Source organism: Alternaria conjuncta (genome assembly GCF_024043145.1).
Source record: "Alternaria conjuncta strain BMP 0040 chromosome Unknown scaffold_23, whole genome shotgun sequence".
Classification (NCBI taxonomy): domain Eukaryota; kingdom Fungi; phylum Ascomycota; class Dothideomycetes; order Pleosporales; family Pleosporaceae; genus Alternaria; species Alternaria conjuncta.
The window spans coordinates 88,082-109,542 of NW_026250112.1; the positions used below are offsets into that span (position 1 = coordinate 88,082).

The following is a 21,461-nucleotide window of genomic DNA, read 5'->3' on the forward strand; positions in this document are numbered from 1 at the left end:
GCATAGTGGTCCAAAAGGAGTCAACAGAGCGAGTCATGGCTGTCGCACACAAGTCATGTTTCCTTTTGTGGTAAGGCGAGCGGCGTGCGGAAGAAAAAGCAACTAAGGATCTGCCTCGGCAAAAAACTCGGTGACGTATTTACCGCTTCAACAACACTAAGAGTGTGAACGACACCCCCAATCGCACGGCGGTGAAAGGCGGCCGTGATGGACTAGATGATGGACGAAATGTCTAGTGGTGGGGTAGCGTGCGCAACGTGTGGCGTCGCACGATGGGGGTGGAGCCACCTCGGAGGTTGAGGTCTGAGGTGGTTAGGTACAAAGGTCGACATGCACCGGCTCCCCTGGCCATTGCCCACCACTGACTTGCTGTCATAGCTTTTGTATTCGTCGGACGCTTCACATATATCCGAGTCACGAAGCCGATTGAGAGACTACACTTTACCTTCCACCTCTCCACCTCCCCACGTCGCGTACCTGCGCCGGCACCCTTTCTCCACCGTAAGCACCGCCAACAATCCGCACACCGGCCCGCCATGATCGACTCGTACTTCGACGTGTTAGTAATCGGCAGCGGCCTCAGCGGCATCAACTCGGCCTACCGCATCCAAGAGTCGCTGCCAGACGCCAAATTCGCCGTCCTCGAAGCCCGCCACGAACTCGGAGGAACATGGTCGCAATTCAAATACCCGGGCGTACGGTCAGACTCCGATCTGCATACCCTGGGCTTCCAGTTCTACCCATGGAGGGCGAAGAACCCGATTGCCAGCGGCGAGAGCATCATGAGCTACTTGCAGGAGACGGCGCACAAGTTCGATCTGGACAAGAAGATTCGGTATAGACACAAGGTTATGAAGGCGGATTGGAGGAGCGAGGAGCAGCGGTGGAGGCTTGAAGTCGAGGTTGGGAATGATGTTGGGAGAGAGCCACGGACGGTGGTGTACTGGACCAAGTGGCTGATCACTGGTACGGGTTACTACAACTACGACACCCCGCTGAAGGCGAATATCCCCGGTATCGACAACTTCAAGGGGAAGCTTGTTCATCCGCAGTTCTGGCCCGAGGATTTGGATTACAAGGGCAAGAAGATGATTATCGTGGGTAGTGGCGCGACTACTATCACCATGATGCCTGCGATGGTGGATAATGGTGTGGGCAGCGTTACCCAGTTGCAGAGAAGTCCGACGTACATCATGAGTCTGCCACAGAAGGACCAGGTGTGGTTTGAGAAGTATGCGCCCGAGTGGTTCACTCTCCGCTACAAACGTACGTCCCCCCTTCTTCCCCTACCTACCTCAAACTAACACCCCCAGGCTTCATGTTCACCCTTGTCCCCATCCTTCTATACAAATTCTGCATCTGGTTCCCCACCCTCGCCTCCAACTTCCTCGTCAAGAAAGCCGCCCAACAACTCCCGCCCAACTTCCCCGTCGACCCCCACTTCAAACCCGGCTACAACCCCTGGCAACAACGCATGTGCCTCTGCCCGGACGGCGACTACTTCAAAGCCTTCAGCTCAGGGAAAGCACACATCGTCACCGACACGATCAAGAGCGTCGTCGCCGACGGCATCGAACTCAATAGCGGAAAGAAGTTGGACGCAGACATCATCGTCACCGCTACAGGCCTCAACATGCGTTTCCTCGGCGGCATCGACGTGCGCGTCGACGGCAAGAAAGTCGAAGTCTCAGAGCAATACATGTGGCGCAACGCCATGCTCACCTCCCTCCCCAACCTCGGCAACATCATCGGCTACTGGAACGCGTCTTGGACACTTGGTTCGGACGCTGCCTCCCGCCTCTTCGTCCGCTTGATCAAGCACCAGCAAGAACAGGGCTATACTAGTGTGACCCCTGTCATTGATGAGAAGAGTAGACAGAAGACGGTTAGTGCTAGTCCGTTGAATAGCACGTATGTCAATGTGGCGATGAAGAAGATGCCGAATTGTGCGGACGCGGGGCCTTGGAAGCCGAGGGATAATTGGTTTGCGGATAATTGGGGGGTTACGAGGGGGAGTATTGAGGAGGGGTTGAGGTGGGAGAGGGTGAGGGTTGAGTAGTGTGGTTGGGGGTAGTAGGGAGAGAGGTTTGGAGATGAATGGGACGTGGGGTTCTAATCAATGATACTTGAGTACGGTATTTTGGGCTTTCATGCTGTTGTTGTGTTGTGTCGAGAGAGTGGTGTGGTGGTGTGTTACTGCTAGACGCTTCCATCCCAATGCGGTACTCACTTTTCACTTTCACTTTCACTTTCATCGCGTCCGTGCCATCTTTTCGACTTGGTTAACCCGACGTCTCCCGTCTTGCAAACTCTTTCTCTACACCCCGTCTCGCACCACGTCGCTTCATCACGACTTCAGCTGTCGACGCTGCGCGTTCCTACTATACACCTTCCAGAGTACTTCAGGCTTGCTACCCATTCAGCGCCCTAGCATCCACAGCATGCCGTCGCGTCATGCTACAAAGGGGAGTTCGACGGCCCGCCGCGACCTGGTTGCGAAAAGATGTAGTCTTCGCGCTCACGTTGCGACGCAGTAACGCAGGCCACGGCATCGCTGCGTCGTCTCCCCGCTGCCCTGAATTGATCCCGTCGCGATCACCATTACGATGAAGTTGACAACCCACGACGTAGTTACTCACCAGCGTAGTCCCCACCACTATGTCGCGACGCGATAACCCACATCACGGCACCACCGCGTCGTCTCCCTGCAGACCCCAACCATTATTATCGCGCAGCTCTTACGCGATACCGAAGCGACTTCAAGACTGGCCTTGATGCATCCAGGGGCTTGATCGACTTCGATGCGTTCCGACATTCTTCCTCAGACCATTTCGCGCAGCGCTATCGTCGCGATGAGGGATGGGAAGAGATGGCATTAGTGACGAACGACCATCCTGGAATATCGTCGGAGCGCTGTTGTATGGTTGCGGTCTAGCATCGTCGTGGTGTTCGCAATCTGCCGTTACCGCAATGGCGAAACGTTGCCAGCATCCATCGCTCCAGTGAGAAAACCTTCAAGAGACATCGCATCGCACACCCCTCAACCAACTCGACGGTATTTTCTTTCTTACCCCTGACGTTGCACGCAGGACCCGTCTCCACATCGCTAATCAATCCCTGGTCCCGGCAAACCTCCGTCCCTCCAAAACCATCTAGCGGCAAACCTCACCACATTCTACCGAGGTGGGGCCTTTTCCTTCCTAACTTCCCAACGCGCCTTCCAATCGACCTCGTTACTTTGGCGATATAAACGCCGCATTTCCTCATCCTTCCATCAAAGCAGCTCCTCTCCAGGATCAGCACAACCGGGCTTGTGGTTTAGTGGTATAATACTCCCTTAGCATGGGAGTGGTCCAGGGTTCGATTCCCTGCAAGTCCATCTTTTTGCGCTCGTCGTCGGCGTGGTGGGGCGCTGCTGTGTGTGTTTTTGGCCATTTGAAGAATTTCCAGATGTTCGGTTTTTGCATTTTGGGGGAATTTAGTTGAGGGATACTGGGCGCAAGAAGAGGAACCCGCAGCGAGGCGGAAGGTTGATATGTTGGTAAGCTGATGTTGGGGGGTTGGGGGTATGGAGAGTGTTGGAGTGTTGGAGAAGCACGCGGCGTGTGGGTGTTGGTGCGGACGACGGGAGGGCTCGCTGGAGACTCCTGCGTTGGAAGTCGTCTTTTTAGATCTCGGTATACCGCGTCGAGTCGCCACTCTGAACACTCCATCGTTCGTCTTCATTGTTTCAACGCCGATAATCTACTGTATATCCAACCACCGCGTGCGAACACAAACTCGAAAACCGCCTACTGAGCAAATCTTCATTCTCGATACCCAACAGCCGCAAGGCTCCACATACAAACATCGCCGTACTTGATAGGCCTAGCCTTTTCTTCCCCGAGATCAAGGAACGCGTTCACTTCTAGCTTTCCATTTCCCAGCAACACGGCTTCAGGTGCACACTCGCCCTGCCTGCTTTTCGCCTCTTCGGAAGGCTCTTCCTGACTAAAGATCTCACAAGTGCCGTCTTTCTTGCCTGGCTCGATACGGTTGTGGCCCATATTGAAATCGAAGCCCAAATTCCACGACTGATTGAACGTACAGTTAAGAGAAGCAGTCGTGATGATGGGCAAGTGCTCAGGCGGAGAAAAACTTGGCAGTACCCCTAAAGTGTTTGAAGACCGCGCACGCCATGACCTTCCGGACAGCCATCGGTCGCGACAATGAGCTCGGGGACATCCGTACGGTTGGCTACACTCGAGCTAGGGACGGTCCTGCGGGTGACTAGCAGTCCAAGGATAAGTATCTCTGTATTGCGGTCGTTGTCACGTTGCGCTCAACCAGTCACATCTCCGTTCCTCCACTGGAAGTGTCGCGAGAGAAGGAGATACAGTCGCCAGCCACAGCCCTTTACGTCGAGGTTCATCGCTGTCTTCGTATAACCATGGCAGAACCCAGTACATCGTCGACACTTTCGTCTACATGGCTCGTGTCTCGATTTGAAGTATCGCGCACGTCGTTCATCTTGGACAAAGTGGTATATCACGGGAAACAGGGCGTCGCAAACCTTGGAGCAGCAGCGATAGGAGAATGATAGCGATAGGGTAACAGTAGCGTACTCCGCGTTTTATATGTCAATATGACTCCTTGGGGATGACTTGACGCACGATCGTGCGTTGACGTGGACTCGTATACGACACTGAGCAGGATGCGGCAGCACTACATCGTGACTCCGTAGATTACAAGAGGTCATTGACGTTGTTCAGCCCAACACTCCTACATTCTGCGATACTATTTGTCTCGAACGAGTAGATAGCGGGCGCCTTCTTCGGTCTTCTTTTCCCGTATACCTCTAGCTACTAGTCGGATAGCAAGTCAGTCCGATATCCAACTCATTCACTCCTTCACTCTGTCATCTTTTTAGTTCCCGTACTCCTTCTTCTCCTTGTCCTGAATCATGTTGGATTTCACTTTCAACGTCGATCACAGTGGAACACAGTAGAAACATATCATCAGCAGCTCTCAACAGTCTCATTCTATGCAACCAGTTATCAGTATCCACTATCCACACTTCCACGCGACCCCCTTCCCTCCTCTCCAATCTATCCTCCCCGCCCTCAAGAAAAGGGCAAGACATCCTTCAACAAAAGAGAAACGCCCATGCTATGCAATACTTCCTAACAATGCTTCCCAGCCGGATCCGAAGCCAAAGCCAGGCGAAACCGTAACGCCTTGCAATCAACTTAAAGGAACGCCATATCCACCGCTGGTCATAAGCATGCCAGAGAAAACAAGAGAAATATACAAAGGAAAAACACACTCCACACTTCTTGATGTGGTAGAAAGGTCAAAGACCAGTCCACCCCCTCCTCCTGCGTACCTGCGTCAAATACCCATCTCCACCCCGTCTCTCCCCAGGACCAGGACCTTCACCGGCAGCGCAAAGTTCGGCACCTCCTCCAGATTTCTAATCCTGCACCCCCTTCCTCGCCGCCGTACTCATCTCCCCGCCACTAGTCTCCCTCCTCCTCCTCACAATCTGCAACCGTGGGAGCGGGGGCGCGTTACTCGTCGAATGCACCGGCTGGCTACTCGACGGCGCAGGAGATCCAGTGCTGTGTCCATGAGAAGAAGCATGGCTCGGTGGGGTTTCGTTCTCGCCTCCGACAACACTCTGCCGTCGTCGACTCACGGCTTCGCTGATGCGTCCTTGTCTTGCTTTGGGAAGTCGAGACGAGGACTTCGCGTTATTGTGATTCGCTTCTATACGCGCGAGACTGGTTGCTGCGTCGCGAGATGGAGGGCGCGAGGACGTGCGTGGACCGGTTGGTGTACTGGTGTTTGATTGGAGGGCGGCGAAGGAAGTGGAACTGCGAGCGAGAGCGGGTGGTTTCGACCTCCCAGACGAAGAAGGCGGGAGGACGGCGGTGGGGTCTTCAGCGAGGTCCCACATTGCGGTTGAGGATTGGGAGCGCGTGATGCGGTGGTCGCCGCGGTGGCCCGTGGGTGTACCGGACATGGGTGGGAGCATAAAAGTGGATTTGAGTGAGTTGGGTGTCGGGGGTGTGAGGCCCATGCCGCTGCTGACCAGTGTGGAACCGGTGCTGGAGCCGGAGCCGTCGCGACGGCCGGCTGAGGAGGCGGGGCGGCGGAGGTTCATGCCTACTACATTCGAGGCGCGACTAAGGCTTCGTTTGCCGTTGGATCCTTTGCTAATGCCGGAGAGTTCGACTTCATCGCAGGCGCGGACGAGCTCTTCGGCCATTTGGCGTACCAACACCGCGGAGTCGTGTTCCATGAGCCAGCTGATGCGCTCGTAGCAACCAAATGCACGTATCAACCAGCAGCCCTCGTCCTTCGCGTCGCAAATCGTCCGTAGGATACGGAGGAAGTTGAGACGGGTCACGGCATCCTTGTGTCCCAGCTTTTGTTCTGTGCGGCCGAAGATCTCGGGTACGGCGAGAGAGGCAGCGATTGGTGGTGACAAACGAACCACCTTCTGCAGTGGCTCGAGCATGTTCTCAAAGGTGGAGTGGGGAAGGTCGGCGGAGGTGTATGCGGAGATGATAGCGACGGTGAAGTTCGATTGCGAGGAAAGGAGGTATTGCTCGACACGCGCGGTTTCTTCCTGGAGCCTGTAATAATTAGCACACCACACATAGCCATCAAAAGTCTCAAGTATACATACCACACAAAGATGGCATCCAGGGCCGTCACCGCCCAATTGCGGTCGCCCAACAGCGATACGTAGAACGCCAGACCCTTCGCATCCCACAACATCTTTCGTGCCACTTTGCCCGAGTTGACCATCTCAAGCAGCACCGGCAGCGCAAACTCCTTGAGCGGACCGCCTTCGCGCACAACTTCCTTCAGCAGAGGAATAATGTCTGACAAAGCAGCCTCCTCCTGTCTACTCTTGTTGTGCCGACACAAGTTGTACATGGTATTGAGGATCTGGTTCGAGATCTCGCGGTGGAAAGGAGGTAGTCGCGCTGGGTCAGAGGCCGAACGCTGCTGACTGCGGCTCATTGCGTCTTTCTGTCGGGTCGACTTCAGTAATTCGATTAGAATGTCGATCGCGTTGGAGTTTTGTAGGGCTTCGTGGGTTGAGGAGAGCGAGCTGAGGTTCTTGATGAACTTGAGCATGGTGATCTGGTGCGGCGGTGCCATCTTGCGAAGATCTTTCAATACACCTGTGCGTTGTTAGCTATGTTTAACCTCGACAAAATACTACCAAGCCTAAGCTTGTGCATGGTGAAAGCAACTTACGCTTCAGAATCATCCGATCCGCCACAAGATCCTTGACATGACTCTCAGCTTGCGAGAAGATGAGGAAGATCTGTACGATCCTGCCAACGATGAGGCGTGCAACCTCACCATCCTCCTCCACCATGCGATTCAGCACCAAGCTGAGGGGGTATAGTACGCTCGATCTCGAGAAGATGCGACAAAAGTCATTCTTCGGGGTTGGTCCTTGTAATTCGAAAACACCAAAGACGCCATTGACACCGATGAGCACCAGATCGCGCTCAGCGTCAATGTCCTCTTCCAGGAACTCCACGAGCACATTGATACCACCACAGCCGATGAACATCTGCAACGTCAATGTGCTTGTTTGGTACATTTGCCGAACGAAAGCTGCTGCCTCTTTCCGGATGTCGCTAGGAAACTTCTTGGAGGCGAAGTAACAGATAGTCGGAATTCCACCCAAGAACGACAAGCTCTCTTGTGACTCAGAGTCTTCCAGGATGATCAGGTTGATAATCTTCAGAAGAGGTAGGACCACCTCGTTGTGCGGCCTGGTTCCGAGAATCTCCAATATAGGCAGCATGCCGTGGCTTCGGAGTATGATCGATCGCTTGTCCGGAGATTCATGTAGCACCTGCAGTAGTTGATCTGCAATATCAAGCAGCTCGTCGTCGGGTTGACTCGTCTTCAGACAGCCCACAAGACTCTCCGTCATCTTCGTCAACCGGTCATCTCGGTCTCGAGCGACGTTGTTCTCCAAGTTGATATTGTCAAGACCTTCATCCAGGTTGGCGAACGGATCGAGATCGTCCTCATCAGCTATGATGAAAGAGTTTGCCATCTTCGATGTGATCATGGCAAGACTACTGTGCTCACTGCCGCTGTCACTCTCGGCTCGGCTAGGGTTAGCAAGCTGACTCTTGATGTCACCAAAGACATCCGAAAAGTCATCGCCTTCATCTTCAGCGTACTTCTGGATCTCAATCTCCGACTGCGTCCGTTGCAGCTGCTTCCGTGTCGATGTTGAGCTCGTCGATCTCTGATGGACATTGCCACCAGACTTGAGATCGCGTGTTGACTTGGGCCCTGCTTTTAGGTCGCTGGGATGGAACAATCGCGGTGAGAAAGTGTCAGATGGTGGACTGGAGTTGGTGACGATTACTTGTCTAGATGGCACGGATGGCGAGTTTGCGTACTGCATGGACGCTAGCTTACGCTCAAAGGCACCCTCATCAGCTGGCATGAGATCTGAGTAATCCTCGACCGTGTCCTCGCGAAAGAGCTGACTTGGCCGCGCTGGCGCTGTCGTCTTTGGCTTGGGAGGCTGTGCAGCCCTTGGTGTACCTCGCAGGAATGCCGTTCTTGGCTGGGGTTCATGTCTATCCTCGTACTCTGAAGTGGAAGCGTTCGAATTTGATCTCGAAGACGTGTTCGATGAAGATGCAGACGTCCTAGGTCTACCGTTGGCGCCTCTCGACCTCTCAACCGCTCTATGGCCCGATGCTTTCGGGAAGCTCTGGAACTGCGCCAAGTTCATCGGACTCTTCACCGTAGCCTCGCCATCGTACTCTGCCATTTCTGTAACCGACTCAAAACTGGCAAAAGCCTTGAGCTTGTCGCTTGAAAAGAGACCGCCAAAGTTGTCCTGTGGCTTCAAGTGTGGCATCTGCAGGGCGCGGGGCGATATGCTTTCGGCAAAGTCATTATCCCAGTTATCGTCATGATCTAGCTCCGGGGAGCGGAACGACTCAGCGGTGGGTCTGTGCTTCGGGATGTTGAGATTAACATTGGCCGGATTCTTGCGAGATGAAGCAGCAGGGCTGGCTTTCTGCAAGCCCGACACAAGACGCGAGCTTCGGCGCAGGGAGCTGGGCGACTTTAATGCCTCGTTCCATTCCTGCACGGACTTGACTGCTTCCTGATATTCGGTAGGTTTTGTGGGTACTGCAGGGACAGTCCGCTTGGCGCTGAGAATCCATGGGTGCTTGAGGAGGCGTTTTGCGGAGATGCGGAGCGTGGGATTCTTCTGGAAACACTCCATGAGGAACTCACGCAGCAGCTGTAGGGGTTAGCATCTGACATGTAGGGACCGCGGACGCACTTACCGGAGAGGCACTTCCAGGTATCGGCGGATGCTCATCGTTGACGATTCTGAAGAGGGCCTGCATGGGCTGCAGCTTGTGGTAGGGCGGCTTCCCTTCGATAAGCTCAATGACTGTGCATCCCAAACTCCATATGTCTGACGAGGTAGTAGCGCCGGATAGTTCGATGACCTCGGGAGCCATCCAGTACGGCGTGCCGACAACACTCGACTGGTCCAGACCTGACTGCTTGGTAGCTACACCAAAGTCTGCCAGCTTGACGAGGCCCTCCTTGGTCGTCAAAATATTCGCGCCCTTGATATCCCGATGTATGACACCCTGCTCGTGGAGGTAGAGGAGGCCGTGGAGGACCTGCGACATGTACAGCGCGACGAGGTTTTCGGGGAATTTTCCAAAGTTCTTGCAGATGCTGTGCAACGATCCGTTTTCGCAGTACCTGACAATATTAGCTACGCCCTAGACGTCCATTCAGGCCACTCACTCCAGAATAATGTACAGACTCTCGGAGCTCCTCACGAAGCCGTTGTACTTGACGATGTTGGGGTGGTTCAGGTTCTTGAGCAGGTCAATCTCCATCTCCATGTTCTTGAGGTCGGCGGTGCCCAGGTTCTCCAGGCGGACCTGCTTGATGGCGACGGCTTCGCCAGTCCCCCAGTTGAGGGCGCGGTACACGCTGCCGAATGCGCCTTTGCCCAGGCAGTCGCCCAGCTGGAAGTCCTTGAGGCCGTCCACGCCCTGGGCGGCCTTTTGCGCGGTGCCCTCTCTGCTCGGCCGCTGGTCGCGCTCGCGGGGCTGGCCATTGTGGTTGGACGACGACGACGACTTCTTCGCGTGGCCCGGCGTGCTGGCGGTCGGGGCGGAGGGCTGCGACGAGCGCGAGTTGGAGGCTTGGTGCGCCGGTCGGGCGGGGTGTGAGACCATGTTGACGTCTTCCTCAGGCCCGGGCCGGCTGCTATGCCGTCCTATCGTCGGGGCGTCGTCTGTCGCGGCGCGGAGGTGCGTTGGCGGAGTTGGGCGGCGGCGGCGGTGAATGGCGGGCTGCGGTGTGCATATCCTCCCTCAACACGCACCCGGGGATCCAGACCGACGGCAGCGTCGCGGGCAAAGTCGCAATTGTTGTTGTTGCCCATGCGCGGCCCAGGCAATGCGTTGGAGGGGCCCGTTACCAGCGCAAAGCAATTATCACACGGGGATCCTGGCCGCGAAACACGCTCTAGCACGCCCAGCGAATCCCAGAGTCGCTCTCGCCTGCCAGCGGCTGCCGTTGTGGAAAGACTCGTCGCCCAGTGCTGCCGCGGAGATTGAGGCAGACGGGGAGTCGCTAGACGGCGGCGACTCGAGCTGCGGTGAATGTCTTGTTGCTACTCGACCTGCGCGCAGTAGCGGCCGCGCCGTTGCATCCTCGCATCCTCGCTTCATGCGCCCTGCCTCGTACCATCCACTCACCGCGCTGCACCCCATGGCTGCCTCCGGTTCCGATAATTGTGTATGCACGTATGCATGTAGGTGCCAGCAATGCGACGCGACGCGCCGTACGTTTTGTTCTTCTTAGCAAAATTTCGTCACAAAGACACATTGTCATCAAAGACATCACCTCCACGTGCGCTAGCCCCTTGCATAAGCCACACATAACATTTCCGTCACCTACGACGCGTCCCATCATCATCAAATGCTTGCGTCACATCACCTCTCGCTATCGCTCACTATCGCAATCAGACATCATCAGCATGGGTTATCGCTGTCGCGGGGACTGTGGGGAAACGGCTTCCGTCAGCCTTGTGGAAACCCGACCGAAGAGGAAGTGCCGATGCACGAGTCAAGTTGAGACGCCTAACAGTTGGTATGATTTCTCATCAGACTACTTCATCATTTCCCTCACATCTTCGCCACCAAACTTTAAGAGCTCACAACGTTGAGTACACCGCCATCCACTGTCAGAATCTGGCCGTTGACGTAGGAGTTCTTGGTGAGGAAGATGACAGCCTGTGCCATCTCCGCATCGCTTCCCGCACGTCCATGTGGGACGTGGCCCTTCTCTTGGATCTTCTCATCCGGCAGGTCGCTCTTCTGGTTCTCGTCGCTCTCCTTTGCTGTCATCTCCGACGGGAAGTAGCCGGGGGCAATGCTATTTACGCGGATGCGAAGCTGCTGGAACTCGGCCGACATGAGTTTGCTCAGATGGACGGTGCCGCCCTGGCATACAGTCAGTATACATCCGTCATATATCGATACTATCATCTCACCTTGGCAGCGTTGTAGCTGAAGTGGCCTTGCGCATCCTTCATAATTCCCGACATGGACGAGATGACAATGACAGAGGCAGATAGGTGACCATGGCTCTCAGTTCCAGCCTGGAGAAGCGGCAGGAGAACGACGGTGGTGAAGTAAACGGCGGTAACATCGGTGTTGTAAGTTTCGGCCCAGCCCTCGAATGTCTCGTTGTCGAAGAGCTTCTTCTTCATGTCGGTCGCGTTGTCCGCATCGGGAATACCCTTCTCGCCTGAGATGCCGGCTGCGGCAATGAGCAGGTTGATGTACTTCTCCTTGGACGCCAGTTCCTGGTACATGCGCTCCAAGTCGTCTTTCTTGGTTACGTCACATGGTGAGAGAGGGATGATTTGACCACCTTGGTCGGGGCTGTGTGATTTCGCTGCGGTCTCGAGGGCTAACATGGTCAGTCTCTCCGTCTGACTGATTCGAGGGGGCTGCAGTCGTGCTTACCTTCTTGTCGACGACCAGTAATGTAGACCTGTCTGATGTTAGCATTGTTCATTTGCGAGAAGAAGGAACGCACTTTTGCGCCGTTCGCAGCAAGGGCCTGGGCAGCCATGAGGCCGATACCAGAGCCGCCTCCAGTCACTACGCATACATAGTCCTTGACTGAGAAGAGCTTCGCCACGTGAAGATCGGAAGTGTTGGCTTTGGGAGGCATGGTCAAATCGAAGCTGTTTGTTTTGGATGGTACTGGGATGTGAAACTCTCTTTTCGAATGGAGTTATCCTGAGTGATTCTGGTAATTGCAAAGTCAAAGACGAGAGTAAGACGTTTGTGCAAAAAGCCTAGAAGTTCTGTTAGAATAATTAGCTATGACGTACAGCTGTAAACAGCCCACCTGGCCCGATTAGGCTTAGCCCCGACGCGCTCATGCCACAGCCTCTCTTGCCTCATGCGGTCTCGCGCAAACTTGCCGTTCAGCCCGTTCAGCCTCGACCTCCAACGTCCAGGCAGTCGCTTCCATGACCGCGCCACGGTTTGTTCGACTTGCCTCTTCCGCGCATCGTCGCATCGCTTTCACTCTTTCTCGACACTCCATCATAATTTCAACTCACCCACGGTTGTCTAACAATGCCTACCCACGGCGCGTAGCACATACACGGCAATCTCCAAAACTTGGAGACTATTACTTCCTTCATCTTTCTAAAACATCTTCACGCGTCTAGAAACCGCGGTCATAGTTCGTCCACGCAACCTTACATGGGAATATCGCCCTCAACCGCCCGCCGCAATGTCTGACCCACGATACGAGCTCATGGTTCCACCAGGAATGAGTGACCAGCTATGGCCCGAGCGCCTTGACACACCCGGACTCATTCCGCATCACCTCAAACGCTCTGCGACAGGTCAGTTCCCCATCTTAGAGGTTATCCAGCGTCTACTATATCGACTCCGGCCAAGCGGCATCGGCGATCTTGAAAAGCTCCTCGCACTCATCGGTCTCTACCAAGCTGTTCGTCCCGCATACAAGCATCTGAAGGATTTCTTTACATGGGCCTTTACTGTTCAAGTCACCATCCCAGAGACCGATCCGGTCGCTAGAGAGGTTCTGGCGTGGATGGGCTCCGAGGTGATACTCAACAGCCACACGAGGAGTGCCATGCTGGTCACAGGAGGCACACAGGATCCCAATGACGAGTTTCATCGCCGCATGATGGCGGCGCATAACCCGCGACTCGCATCCGAGAAACCGGACGATGAGGTTCTTTGTCTCCCGCCAATCGGTACACGACTATTTTGGGTCGGATTTCGACCGTATCTATTCTCACGTCGAGGTGGCGCTGGCTATCGGACCAACAGTGGTATGGCCGGTAATCTTCTCGACGATAGTGGCCAGCTTCAAAACTCCCTCACTATCATGACGCTCGGATGGAGCCTCAGACCACTCAAGCAGTTCACCAGTCTCTGTCGCGAGTTCCGACTCAACAACCTCACAGGTACCACAACGGTATACTTCGCGGGGGATCGTACAGATCCATACGGTAACGGTTGGCAGTCGGTTTCCAAAGCCATTCGAAAGCTCGACACTATAGACATGGACGAGACTACCAAATTTGATATTGTCAGAGACGCAGAATACTACTACAGCGAGGAGTCGCGGTCATTCTTTGCCGACTGTGGTATTCCATATCGGCGCGGATATCTCTTTCATGGCCCCCCGGGTACCGGCAAGAGCTCATTCAGCGCTGCGTTGGCGGGCCATCTTGGCTGCGACATCTACCACATCAACCTTTCCACCGGCAGCATCAATGATGGAACACTTCACCGCTTGTTTCTAGGCCTTCCACGCAAGTGCGTAGTGGTTTTGGAAGACATCGACTCTGCTGGTATCGGTCGCGAACGAACACCGCCGGCTGCCCCAACGGGAGCACATGCGCAAGCGGATGAAAACCTGGGTGACGTCGCTGGCATTCCAGGTGGCATCGGTCCGCTACCAAAACTTCGGGCTCGTGATTACCCGGGTGTGGGTCGTAGATCGAACACAGTTACACTAAGTGGCCTGCTGAACGCCATCGACGGAAACGCCTCTCAAGAAGGAAGACTCTTGATCATGACCTCTAACGCTCCTGATACGCTTGATGCGGCTTTGACGCGTCCCGGTCGTATCGACAAGAAGGTCTACTTCGGCAATATGGACCCTAGTGCGGGCAAGAGCATCTTCAAGCGCTTGATTGGTCGATCAGCTCTCGCTCATGATGCCGAGTTTACAATGGCGCAGATCGAGGAGTGGGCGACTGAGTTTGCCGAGAAGATGCCCACAAATACATGTAAGTGGTTATTGCATCCAAGATACAAATTTCGTACTAATAGGAATATAGTCTCCCCAGCACAAGTGCAAAACTACCTCCAAGGCTGCCGCGGCGACCCTCTCAAAGCACTCAGCGACGTTGAAGCCTGGATCGCGGAGACCAAGCTCGAAGCTGGAAAGTCCAACGGCACTCAGAATGGTACTCAGAACGGTACCCAGAACAGCACCCAGAACGGTACCCAGAACGGTACCCAGAACGGTACCCAGAACGGTACTCACAACAACACTTTCAACGGAGTAGTTCCTGTCGGTCCAACCAAAGTTGCGCCAGATGGCAGTGAGTTGTTAGAAGCTCTGATCCTAGCCGGGAGCACGGACTGAAACAGCATCGGAGAAACTGCGTTGATATTCCCAGAGTACTGACATTATACTAACAGCTGCGTCCACCCCGGTTCCTCCAACCTATACAATATCACTTCCGTCCATCCGGGTTCCTCCAGGGTTCTATCAGTGGAAGAATCCAGAACTGGTAGAGAAATGGTATCAAGATCATCCACACGCATCGGCGTGGATCATGGCACCACCTTTTAGGGGATCAGACTCTGAGGATGGCGATCTCTCTCATTTGTGTTAGTGGGGCATTTGAGTAGACGATTGTGACGGCCGGTAGACTGGGATGAAGACGTTGGGTTTTCGTTGTCTTGGTCACGAATAAGTAGAGATCGGAGAGTTGGGGTCGTAGACCGGGATGAGGTGTTGCGCGCATCCTTCTTCTCTTGTCGAAGAACGTTCACGTATTTGGTAGTGAATTAACAGCGCACGCGCAGCCCGCAACACTCGACCTTTTCTGCGCCACTATTTTTCATTCGTTCTAATTTTGTAAGCTCACCGCGGTTTTCTTTTGACTAGGCCCTTTGTATTACCACATTCTCAACCTTGCTTGTAGCCTTATGTATCCATGTGTCTTAACATTGTGCATGCCCTCCCAACTCCACTGTTCTGCAACAGACCTTCCCATGCCTTTTGCATCATACAAATCGCGATGGCCTACTATACCACCCTCCTAGCAAGCTATCGCGAAGGAACTACAGCACCTCGCCCGCCAAACGCCTGATCCTTCGATCAGTCTCTGAGTGAGAGTGCCCGTAGCCCACTGCTCACCACCTGAACAGATTCTGTGACGAAAATCCGAAGACGCACTCCCACATCGCAAAGATGTGACTTCCCGGGTACATCCGGCGCGCACCAATCTGGAGTCTGGATAGCCATTAGCCCGTCCCACGCATGCTCGAGCATTACATCCCGCTCGACCCCATCGATGTATCGAAGTAGGTTGAGGCCTCGTAGCCCTTTTAGGAGCGATCCCAGTAGCATGGCTTCACACGCTGGGAAACAACCTTCTCTGCCTTCAAGTAGGTCCTGTTTGAGAGTTCTGATGTGGACACGCAAGACCTTTAGCGCCTCCCTTCGCAACACGTTCATTTCATCTATCAGCTGGGTTAGCATTTCTCTATTCGCAGATTTGAGGATTCATACCTTCGAGTTCTGGCGGAAAGGGAAGACCCTAGAATGTAATCGGGCGGGATGCAGTCGTGACAATAGTCCTCGCTGTAAGGTATAAACGGATGTGAATTGTATATAAGGTCTACCTAACTAATCTAGAAGAAGGTAAGAGCTATATACAACCTAGCACAGACTATCTATAGTTATATAATAGCCTATACTATTACTAACGTAGGCTAAAAAGAGTTAACTACCTAAACTTAATTCTCTTTAGTTCTTTACTGTTACCTCTTACTTCTCTAGTAAACTCTAGTAAATAATATAGCCTATAGCAGAGAAGTCTTTATAAGAATAGTAAGAAAAAGAAAATAAAGCTTAGTTAGGTAAGTTTAAAAAAGGTTATTATAGAAAAAAGAGTAATAAGCTATAGTACTACTTACTAAAAAAAAAAAATATCTATAGTCTCTTACTATGCTTATACAAATATATAAAAGAAAAAATATTATATATAAGATTATACTATTAAAGAAGTAAGTCTAGTAGTAGTAACGCTAGCGTTTATGTTATACGTAGACTATAATAAGAAACTACTATAAAGAGAGAGTAGATACTAGAGTACGTATTTAAGCAAAAAGTAGAAAAGATATTACTTTTATTCTAGGTAAGAGTATTATAAAGAGTTTTATAGAGAAGTATAAAATACTCTAAAAGAATAGTGTTACTATAAAAGACTATATTAAGAAAAGGCTAAGAAGTAACTTAACGCGTACTAAAGGCAGCGTTATACTAGAGTAGAGTAGTAGAAAGAAAAACTTTTTATAGATATTAAAGATAGGTAATATAAGTAATAAGAAAGTTATAAAGTATAATAATAGAGTTAAGGTAGGTAGAGTAACTCTTAGTTAAGTGCCTATAATAAAAGAGTAATATTACTAAGCCTAAGTAGTAGAAGTATCTGCCTAGTTAATATAGTTAACTTAGTTAGTTACTACGCTAGAGCTCTTACTAGTCTTATTATTAATAGTATTATTAAAACTAAGTATAGGCAAAGCTTATCTAGTAGAGATACTATTAAGAGTCTAAAGGCTCTCTACTACTATATTAATCTAGTTCTTAGTTATACTATTAGTTCTATATAGAAGTGTGTAGGTAAACTTATTATTCTTTTTCTTATTCTTAATAGTAGGCGTAGAAGTTTATATAAGATAGAGATCTTTATTATAGGTAGCCTTAAGAAGTTTTTAGTTAAGGTAAGAGTTAATATTAAAGCTATTTTGTAAAGGCACTACTAGGTTTATAGTATTAATAATGCTACCTTAGAGCTTAGTAGATATAGTTAGAGTACTACTAGAAAAGATATAGTTAAGCGCCTTATTCTTTACCTTAGATTAGAAGGTCTTTACTATAGATATCTTCTTCTTTAGAGTAAGTAAGCTAATATCTTTAGTAGTAGCTTTAGCCTTTTTCTTTTAGTAAGAGATATCTATTATAGTAGATAGAGGTAGAGTAATTAATAAACCTAAGTAATTAGAGTTATTAGAATTATAGTACTTACGCTTTATAGTACTAGGTATTATAGAGAGCTTAGATATTAATACAAACTTGTCTCTAAAATCTTTCTTAAGGTTATTCTTAACTCTAGTAAGAGGTTTATTCTTTATATTATTATTCTTATAGAAATAGTGTAAGAAACTAGTTACTATATAATTATAGGTAGTTATCTTAAAACTTTTTTTCTATATCTTCTTCTTCTATTTAATCTTATTAATCTTAGTCTATAGTGCCTTAATAGAGTAATATAGAAAACTAAAAAACTAATTAAGTAGAATTAGGTAAAGCTCTATCTACACTAGATTATACTTCTAGAGTAACTTTATTAACTCTTAGACGTTAAATGTATTATTAATAAAGTAGATTATACTATAGCTATTAGAGGTAAATTACTTATTAACCTACTAATAATACACTATATCTAGTAGAAGAAAGTCTATCTACTTACTATTAGTTTTCTTAATAATAAAAGAGCTATCTACATTTATCTTCTACTTCTTATTCTTTCTATTACTAACTATCTTATATTAATAGCGTAGTGTCTAGTAGAACTAGTAGGTTACTACGCTACTAGAGTTATAGTAGTAACTACCTACTACAATACCTTCTATATAATATAAGATATAGGTCTAGATATAGTTACTATCTTTAAGAGTCTTCTTTTCTTTCTTATCTAGAAAATACGCTTGTTCTAGCGTCTAGTAGTATAGAAAGAGGAGTTTTTTAGACTTCTTTTTAGACTTTATAGTATAGAGGTTCTTTTTAAGTATATAATAAACTTTATTAGAGCTAGTAGACTTAACGCTATAAGTGTTTTTAACGTTCTTGTACTTTATAGTAGTTATTTTAATAACTTCTAGATTACTCTAGTCTAAGTAGGCAGGCTTAGTAATATAGATAGAGTATTAGTTAATATCTACTATAAGCCTCTTCTTAACGTTAGTTATATAGGTAGTAGCTTAATCTATAGACTATCTAGAAGCTATAACCTAGTATCTCTAGTTCTAAAGGTAAGTTACTACGTGTTTATTAAAAGCTATCTATAGATCTATTCTTTTAGTAATAAAAGGTACTTTAGAGGTAAGTTTATTATATTCTACGTCTCTAATAAAAGGTTTATCTAGTAGCGTAAAGATAGTAAGAAAATTAAGAGTAGTTTATTACTAGTAGAAGTTAAAGCTAAACTTCTTAATAAGGCTAGTGTTATAGATAGAGATCTTAGTAAAGACGCTATCTCTCTTAACCTCTATCTAAAGATAGCCTTAAGCGTACTTAATATAGGTAATTCTAGTATAATAGATAGACTTAAGGTAGCGCCTTATATTCTAATTAACTAGAAGAGGTTTGTCTATAAGCGTGTGCCTAAAGAAAGTCTTAGTAGCTATAGTTATATTCTATATATATTAAATCTTACTTATATAAAGCGCTACTAGGTTTAAGAATAGAGCTAGAGCTTATAACTATATATTAAAAGCTTATAATTTAAAAAGTAGAGTAGTACAGAGGTTAGAACACGTAGTCTTTACCTTAATATCTAATCTAGCGCTTAATAGGCCTTAGAGTATATAGATAGTGTTTATAAGAGCTGCTAGAGTCTATATAGTAGTACTATACTAAGCTATAGTATTAATAAAGGGCGCAGCTTACTATAAAGCACCTATAGTTAGAAGTATAGTAGTAGTAGCTAATATTATGCGCAGAGACCTTAGAGGTAAGATAGTAGGCTTATAATATTTAGTAATAGGCTTATAGAAAGGTAAGAATAGGTAAAAGAGCTTATATCTATCTATATTTCTAGTATAAGCTCTATAGGCGCCTATATAGCTATAGACGTATATAATATAATAATTATAGAGAAGTATAAAGTAAGATATAGTAAGATATAAGTATAGTTATAAGATAAGTAGAGCGTAGGCTTAGTATAATAGAGAAAGAGAGTTACTAGAGATATAGAAGAGATAGTTCTAATATATAGAAGAAATGTTTTATATATAGAAAAGGTTATTATACTAGATAAAAGAGTAGCTAGCTCTCTACTAGAGCTTCTCTTACCTAAAGGCTAGAGCGTAAGGTTTATATAATAATAAGCCTAGTAGAGTAGTTAGATATATAATATAGGTAGAGTGTAAATAGTTGCGCTAGAGTATAATATATAGATATTATAAAATAGTATTTGCTAGTTAACTATAGAAAGCTAAATATACTATAAGGTATACTTAATATATAGTTTCTAGTATAGAATATATTTAAAATATAAAGTCTAAGCTAAGAAAGCTAGAAAGAAAAGAATACCTCTATAAGCTATAGGTAATAGTAAGATAGATACTAGAAGTAAAAAGTTGCTAAGTACTAAAATAGAGTATACGCTAAAGAATAAAATAATATTACTATAAATGCCTAAAAGAAAATAAAAGTACTTTTACTAAGGCTAAGGCCTTAGTATATATTAGCCTATTATAGGTAGGTGTAATACTAGAGTAACTAGTGTTACGCTCTTTTCTATAATAGCTAGTACTAAGTTATTATTATACTAGCTACCTAGTATAAGGTATAGAAGAAGGTTATTACTTAGAGGCGTAAGGTTAGCGTTAATAAAGTTATAGAGTGCAAGAATGTCTCTATAGTTAAGGTAGTCTTATAGTCTTAGGTTAGTTTATTAGTGTAGAGGTAATAGAGTATATAAAGAAGTTATTAATTACTCTATATCTAGTATAGATAAAGTAGCGTTATACGTAGGCTAATCTAGAGGTGCTAAGTTAGTCTAATTATAAGGTAAGTACGCAACCTTAAGCTACGTAGCTAAACCTAGTACTAGTTTCTAAATCTATTAGTCTTAGGCTATCTATCTTACTTTATAATTCTAGAAGCGCTTTAGCTTACGCTACTCTTACTCTATAAAGAGAAATTTATTATTAAAGTCTTTTTAGAGTTTTTAAGCTATATAGAGTTAAGCTATAGTTAGCTACTAGTTATAGGCTAAACTTTAATTCTTCTACTTTATAAAGTATTTAAGCTGCACTATATTATTATTTATACGCCTTTTAATAATACGCTTAATAGACTTAAGGTTATAGTTACTAGAGTTGTAAGTAATAGTAAAAGGTAGCTAGAGAAAAGTATAATAGTATAGATTCTACTCTATAGTATAATAAGGCTCTAGCTATACTATATTTATAACATTATAGATATAGAAACCTAGTAGTTACTCTATATAGTACGTATTCTTACTAACCTTTTCTAACACTTAAAGTAGTCTAAAACGTTAATACCTAATCTTATAAGAAAGATTACTTTTAAGATAGTAACTCTTATAGAGATTTAGAGATACGTAATTACTAGGTTTTAAGTCTAAAGGCTAGTACTATACGTTATAGTAACTCTTTTATATAATTTTAGCAAATATAAGAGCTTTCTTAGCCTCTTTCTAGTATTAAAGATATAGAAAGATATAGTCTTTCTTAGAGAGAGTCTGCTTTACGTGTAGAAGATTAAAATCTTAGTAAAGATTAAAACCTATTACGTACTTATAGAGAGTATATCTAAGTAAATAATTTACTATAGTATTTATTAAGAACTAAATATAAGAGAGAACCTTAGTCTAGTCTACGTTCTAGTTAGTAGTAATAAAGAAATGTAGCACAATACTAATAGTCTAATTAGTACACTTAGACTAACTATTAGCCTTAGAATAGTAGATAGCTATAGTGTAGAATTAGGTACCTATTATAGAGTGCTAGTAGTAAAACATCTCTTTAATAAATATAGGCGCCTAGTTACTAATAATTACGCGTTAGTTACTTTAGCTTATAAAGTAGTTAGTATAAGTTATTATAATAGACTATTCTTCTCTAGACTAATAGTTCTTACCTAGTATAATATTAATTATCTTTAATACTTAGTACGTCTTAGTAAGAATAGCGTTAAATCTATTAATAGTCTCTAGTAGATAGGTAATAATGTTAATACACGCTACTTTAAAGAGATAGGTAGAGTAATTAATTAGCTTAAGAGAACTATAGAGCTTATAACACTATATCTAGTTTACTATA

General features: G+C 47.4%; 4 protein-coding genes and 1 non-coding gene across 5 annotated transcripts; 3 read left to right on the forward strand and 2 right to left on the reverse strand.

The window, feature by feature from the left end:
• Positions 1 to 536: 536 nt before the first annotated feature.
• J4E85_010393 (uncharacterized protein) lies at positions 537 to 2,059 on the forward strand (the record flags this gene model as incomplete). Its single annotated transcript, XM_051474603.1, has 2 exons — positions 537 to 1,266; positions 1,314 to 2,059. The coding sequence occupies 2 exons, from the start codon at positions 537 to 539 to the stop codon at positions 2,057 to 2,059; spliced, it is 1,476 nt and encodes a 491-aa protein (XP_051321523.1).
• A 1,248-nt stretch (positions 2,060 to 3,307) lies between these two features.
• J4E85_010394 lies at positions 3,308 to 3,379 on the forward strand. The gene has a single exon. It is a non-coding gene; the product is annotated as a tRNA-Ala (tRNA).
• Positions 3,380 to 5,452: 2,073 nt separating this feature from the next.
• On the reverse strand, positions 5,453 to 10,256 carry J4E85_010395 (uncharacterized protein; the record flags this gene model as incomplete). Its single annotated transcript, XM_051474604.1, has 5 exons — positions 5,453 to 6,620; positions 6,674 to 7,178; positions 7,255 to 9,292; positions 9,339 to 9,771; positions 9,817 to 10,256. The coding sequence occupies 5 exons, from the start codon at positions 10,254 to 10,256 to the stop codon at positions 5,453 to 5,455; spliced, it is 4,584 nt and encodes a 1,527-aa protein (XP_051321524.1).
• Positions 10,257 to 11,231: 975 nt separating this feature from the next.
• Positions 11,232 to 12,267, reverse strand: J4E85_010396 (uncharacterized protein; the record flags this gene model as incomplete). Its single annotated transcript, XM_051474605.1, has 4 exons — positions 11,232 to 11,528; positions 11,579 to 12,000; positions 12,057 to 12,084; positions 12,130 to 12,267. 4 exons carry the CDS (start codon positions 12,265 to 12,267, stop codon positions 11,232 to 11,234), a joined length of 885 nt encoding a protein of 294 aa, XP_051321525.1.
• Positions 12,268 to 12,840: 573 nt separating this feature from the next.
• On the forward strand, positions 12,841 to 14,739 carry J4E85_010397 (uncharacterized protein; the record flags this gene model as incomplete). The annotated part of the gene is made up of 2 exons (XM_051474606.1): positions 12,841 to 14,377; positions 14,429 to 14,739. The coding sequence occupies 2 exons, from the start codon at positions 12,841 to 12,843 to the stop codon at positions 14,737 to 14,739; spliced, it is 1,848 nt and encodes a 615-aa protein (XP_051321526.1).
• Positions 14,740 to 21,461: the final 6,722 nt, after the last annotated feature.